The 6,000-nt window shown below is 47.7% G+C and overlaps 1 protein-coding gene across 12 annotated transcripts in view; it reads left to right on the top strand.

Annotated features, from left to right (window-relative positions):
• Window positions 1-6,000, top strand: part of Pcbp3 (poly(rC) binding protein 3) — a 196,329-nt gene that overhangs the window by 127,914 nt on the left and 62,415 nt on the right. For all 12 annotated transcript variants that reach the window (XM_029482487.1, XM_029482485.1, XM_029482486.1 and 9 more), the window contains one exon: window positions 4,340-4,472. In XM_029482487.1, the coding sequence (XP_029338347.1) occupies window positions 4,463-4,472 (10 nt within the window). In that variant the 5' untranslated portion in view covers window positions 4,340-4,462. The remainder of the gene's footprint in view (window positions 1-4,339; window positions 4,473-6,000) is intronic.

Genomic DNA, 6,000 nt, shown 5'->3' with positions numbered 1-6,000 from the left:
TCTCTCTCTCTCTCTCTCTCTCTCTCTCTCTCTCTCTCTCTCTCTTTCTTTCTTTCTTTTGAGACGGTTTTTCTGTGTAGCCCTGGCTATCCTGGACTCACTCTGTAGACTAGACTGACTACACTCGAACTCAGAAATCCGCCTGCCTCTGCCTCCCAAGTGCTGGGATTAAAGGCATGCGCCACCATGACGGGCTACGATACCTCCCTTTTCTATTCATATAAATCATACCAGGGTTGATCTCTGTGACCTACAGTAAGTTGGATTTTGGGTGGACATTTCAAACGTGCTAAGATGCCTTTGCAGTCTCCGGCCCAGTTGGTATTCCATCCTCCCTGTTTCCTCTGACCTGACAATGTCCCTGCCTATTTACTATTGACCCCTCATCGCCTGGCAGATGGGTTGACCATGACCCTTGCTCAGATCCTCTGTTTATGCTGCCTTTCCTTGCAACTGAAGCTTCTGTGTCATATAGCTGCCTCTCTGCTACCTTGTTCCTATATGTTCATCACCAAACAACTTCATTGCGAGTGAAGTCTCTGGGGGAGGAGGTACCTGCTGGGTCTCACTCAGGCTTGGAGACCACATTATGGCCCTGTCCCTTCCCTCCTGTGTATCACACTGATGGACTTTTGCCTGCTCCTTGTGCTTAGCTTTCATTTTTGTAAAGTCTTTGGGTCTCCCATAGAGAGCATAGCATAGACCTAACCTGGAACTTTGACTAGGCAGAGAAGCCCGTGCATGTGTCTTCTGATATAACTGAGGGATTATCCCATCCCTCAGAACTGAGCCTGTACTTAGCATAGTCCTCTTTGTTGTATATCTTTTTAATATGTGGTATGTTGTCTATAGTTTCTCTTTTTATAGTCCGCTATATATCTTTTCCTTTTATAATCCTTTAGTTCTCAAGATTTATTTTTATATCTGACATGTTTATATCAACATGTCTAGGACCTTGGTTCTAAGACCCACCCCTTCACCCCGCCCACATGGACACTGACGTTCAGAGAGTAGCTTCATACTACATATCACAGTCACATCTACCACATATGTTAAATCATCTGTGAATCACTCGAAATGTGCAATACCCTATAAGTAGTTGTACTGTGTCATTTACGGAGAAATGAAGAGAAAAGTACACACAGTTTCATTAGAGACTCAGGTTTACTCTCAAGTATTTTCAGCCCAGTGTCCTGCTTTGTGGTGGGTGTGAGTTTTGCCATCAGTGAAACCTTTGTTTCTTCTCCAAAGTGTAATGAGCGTCACGTTGAGAAGGTCATTTACCCCAAGAGATACTCTGTGCCTTGTTTCCTATCTACCCTAAAGGGTTATGGTGTCTGCACTAACAAGGCCAAATGTCTGATGGAGACATGTGCTATAGAACATGTCCCTTCCTGCTGGACAGCAAAATGCAGCTTTAAACAAAAGCAAAACCGCAAGGGGCTAGGCGGCTTGGTAGTTAAGAGCACTTGCTGCTCTTGCAGATGACATTGGATCAATTCCCAGTACCCACCCTGTGGCTCACAACCATTTGAAACTTCAGTTCCAGGGGATCGGATACCCTCTTCTGGCCTCTGTAGGTACTGCATGCATGTGACACACAGGCAAAACACTCCTGCACATAAATAAATAATAAACAAACAAACAAAAAGCAAACAACCTGAGTGGGATACCTGGAAAGGAGATGAACACATGGTGCCTTGCACTGTCTTAGCTCCCTTGTTTCTGAGGGAAACTCTGTTCTGCTCTCTCGCCCTCTATTTAGCTCTCTAACACGGCTCCGAGCGCCTTCGTCCTCCATTGCCCCAGCTCCTCTGAAGCACCTTCGTCCATGACTGTTAGTTCTCATGTACACCATTTCCCGACTGGAGGCCCAGAAGTTGGTCCTGAAGCTGTCTGCCCTCACTCTTGGCCTTGTTTCTGGAGTTGTGTGTGGGCTGCCCACGCTTCTGCCATCTGCACTGTGGCCACCACCACCATTGCTACAAAAACTCCACAGTGCTCCCCTTCTTTCTCCTGCAAGTTTTATTGTTCCTTCATGACAAATGGCTCTGACCACTTCACTGTAACATCATCAGGACAGAATCTTTATGCTCTTTTTCTTGCCCCATGCTGATTGACAGGAGAATTCTCAATGCCGATTTGAGAAAATCTGCCCTTGCTTCTAGAATTCTGAGGGCCTTGAACAGGGACCTGGGAGGTGCTACTGTTTGGGTGCTTTCTCCTCGAGACACCCATTTTAGTGTTGGCACATCACTGTCTTCAGAATGCTTGTCACTAAACCTGGAACACTAGTGAGTCACTTTTGAGGGGGTCTCTAGATGAGGCCTCTTCTGGGGAATGGCACCTGGGATGCCGGGGACAAGAGTTCCCTGGGCTGGATTCTCTCTCAGAGGTTTCACCGTGACTCTTGGGATGTAGCATAGTTCCGGCAGGACACCTGAGCAGAGCCCTGTGGTGTTCGCCGCTCGTGGCTTCAGCTTCAGCTTCCTTCCCTGTACTTCACTCACTCACTCACTTAGAGGTTCCAGTCCCCTCCCACAGTGCCTGTTCTCAGTGTGGGCAAGTAGGCTGTGTACTTTTAATCGCCACGTCGTGCCAGTGTGATTCAGGGTGGGGATGGGATAAAGACAAATACAAGCTAATGCTGCAATGGTTAATAGAGGATCTCTTTGTGTAGTATTGGAGATCAGACCCAGGGTTTTGTGGATGCCAAGCAAACAACCTAGCACTGCTTTATGTCCCTAGCCCTTGGAGTTTGAATGAAGGTCTTGCTTTGTATTGTAGGGTAGCCTTGAACTTATGATCCTCCTGCATTGGCTCCCTTAGTGCGGAAATGACAGGTGGAAAAAGCCATACCTGACTCTTATTTTGTTTAATGTGTGTGTGTGTGTGTGCTTGCATGTACATGCATTTTCATGGTATGTGCAAGTACACACACATGTATATGTGTGTGGAATTCAGATTAATATTAGATATGTCCCTCAATATTTTTTTTTGAGAGAGAGTCTTTTATCGAAATTTACCAATTTGGCTAGGCTAACTGACCAGCAACTCCCAGGAATCCCCCTGCCTCTGCTTTCCCAGCTCTGGGATTATAAGTGTATACGACTGCATTTTGCTTTATATGCAGCTGCTTGGGGCTGAACTCACTCATGTCTTCATGTTTATAAGCAGGCCCTTTACCAATGAGGAACCTCTTTACCCCTTTGTTTAACTTTTTAAATATTTTCTTAGGTCATATACCATATACACATTCAGTGCCCCACACACTGGCACTCAGCGCTCAGTGCCACATCTGTGCAACAGCTTTCCCAGCTCTGGGACCCACGAAGAAGGGTGGGGGTGGGTTCCTTTCTACCTTGGCTGTCACGGGATCCCTTTGTACCAGTGTATTCTCCTTTGCCTTGGAACTTTATGTTGTGGGCGAGTGGCCCACACCTGCAGGAAGCAGCCTCCCTCAGCTGCTCAGCTGGACAGCTCTGGCAAGGGCAGACACAGCCTAGGTTGTGATTACTGCTGGCGCACTGATCGCACAGGTCCCAGCACAAAATCCTGTATACGGAAGCCTGTTTAGTGCTCTACTAAGCATGCATGTGTGCTGTAGATATGTACCTATAGAACAGAATCATGCGTGTGTGCTGTAGATATTACCTGTAGAACAGAATCATGCGTGTGTGCTGTAGATATTACCTGTAGAACAAACAGCAAGGAGCATAATGACAAAGTGATGTGTGTAACCAGAAATCAAACGTATGGTGTTGGCACCAAATCTGAATTCCCAAAGTGAAAGGCCAGAAGCACAGGCTGAGGCTGTAGAGAGGCAGGAGAGGAAAAGGCAGTGTGGACGGGTATCCAGCAGCAACCCTGCAAGGTGATGTTGAAGAGCCTGGTGGTCTTGCATGTGTGGACTGAGAACACAGAAAACCAGCAATGCACTTAGTGTGTATCTAATAACTGTCATTACAAACCTAGTGCCTATGCAGATACATATGCTAAAGCTTATAAGCAGAAGACATATATGATAACAATGTAAGTAGAAGGCAGGTATGCTAAATATTATAGCAGACCAGTCATACAATTCTTCATAGCATCTCCTCTGGGACACCTGTTGTGAAATAGACACTTCTTTGTGTTCCTTTGCCTTTATGGTGCTGTTCTGGCCATCCGTGGTCATCCCTGTTGTTACATATCCTCCGCACATAGACCTTAGCCTTGGCCACTTCAGAGACCTTTGAATGTCTGAATGGCTCTGCTGAATGGGGAAAGAAAGGCTGCTGGTCCTAAGGTCAAGGCCCAGGAGTTGAGAGCTCAGTACTCACCTGTGTTTCTTTTTCAGGTAGGTGAGCTCCAGCCAAGCCAGCCCTGCCAGAGACCTTCAGTTTCGGTGGCTGGTGCTCTGAGCCACAGTGTGCTTCAGCATTTGGATCTATGGGCCTGCTTTGAACCATAGAGCCTGCCTATGGGGGAAGGTGAGTTACCCTAAAGCCCTGCTGTTTGTTTGTTCATTCACCAGGCATGGCGGCAGCAAGGCCAGGCTCAGCTTTAAGGAACACTCATGTTAGCAGTGACACTGCTCTGTGTTTTGTCCTGCTCTGTTCCTCTGGGCCCTGAACTTCTGTATATGCTTTGGACTCTTTCCCGGAGCTGTGAGCAAATTATGCGTGTATACCCTCAAGCCCAGTCCACCCCAGAGGCTACCCACACGGGCTGGACCCCTCTCCTGCAGTTGGCCTGAGCAACCAGGAGTCACGAGGCAAACACAGGTTTAGAGTCTGGAGAACGGAAGTCTATGCCCAAACACTGCTAGTCACCACGGGGTTTTATTCCAATTTTCTGCTTGCTGATACGATGGTAGAATCATTTAATTCCGGCTGCTCATCGTCACTCATAGTGCTTTCTGATGGTATAGGTAATAAGAAGGCCAGGTGCTTTCTGGTTGGGTGTGTGGCAGTGAATAAAGACTTCTACCACCCGTTGCAACTTTGGATGAATGCCATGAGTTCTGGAAAGCAAAAGACAGTGGGAGAGAGAAGGCCACAAGGTTACTCTCTCTCTTCTTTCAGTGCCTCCCATAGGCTCATGGCAGCCCAGACCTGCATATTGATCTGAAGCCCTATGAGAACTCCCAGAAGTTGTTAGAAAGGGCCCATGCAGCAGTAAGGAGCCTCAGTGCACAGACACTGGGGACAAGCATGTACCTAGGCCCTCTATGCAGGTAGTAGTGGAACCACAGAGCAACTGACTGGAGGGTTAGCTCTTGGGGAATCACTCTGGTCGAGTGGGAGAAATGTTCTGGGGAGCAATCTCTAAGCCACCCCCTCTGTTCCTCTGGCCAGGCCTGCACCCCACTTTAGAACCTTACCAGTCCCCAGGGAACTTCATGGGTCAGCCCTTGCTGGTAAGCTGGACAGTAGAGTTATGACTCGTTGGTCAAGGTGGGAGAGGGTTTACAGAATCAGGGTCCTGGGTATGGGTGTGCGTCAAGAGAGAGCAAACACAGCTCATCCAGTGCCATGTGGCTTTTTCTGAAGAGCCTGTTTTTAATTCATCCCAGAAAGAGAGGGCAATGGGAGACCAAAGGGATAAGTCTATCCAACTGTGTCTCAGTGCACTAATGACTTCCTGGAATTACTTACAGCAGCATAGGCAAGAGCTTACTTAGTGTGGGAAGATTATGGGCAGGCAGCTAGCCATACATCATTGAAGGCTTTCTCCCTAACCCTCCGGCCCTACCCCCACAATTATTGGGGTAGAATACTTCTATACTCTTGGAGAGGAGAGGGACGTGGTGGGCCTTATGAACCAGGAGGCAATATTAAAGGGGCTGATTTTGTGGTTCTTGCAAAGGTCCCATAGAGGTAATCACGGAACTCTGATTTCAAGATGTTAAGGGCCCTGGTATGCCTGGAGGTCAGAGTTCTTACAGCAGTCTCTGCTGAGTCAGTGTCCTGGGTTGGCTAGGTTCCCGCTGCTGTCTGCCTTAATTCCCAGGTAAGA

The sequence above is a fragment of the Mus caroli genome, chromosome 10 (genome assembly GCF_900094665.2).
Source record: "Mus caroli chromosome 10, CAROLI_EIJ_v1.1, whole genome shotgun sequence".
Taxonomy (NCBI): Eukaryota; Metazoa; Chordata; class Mammalia; order Rodentia; family Muridae; genus Mus; species Mus caroli.
Note: the sequence above shows the minus strand (reverse complement) of the source record. Positions and strands in the feature narration are given on the sequence as shown.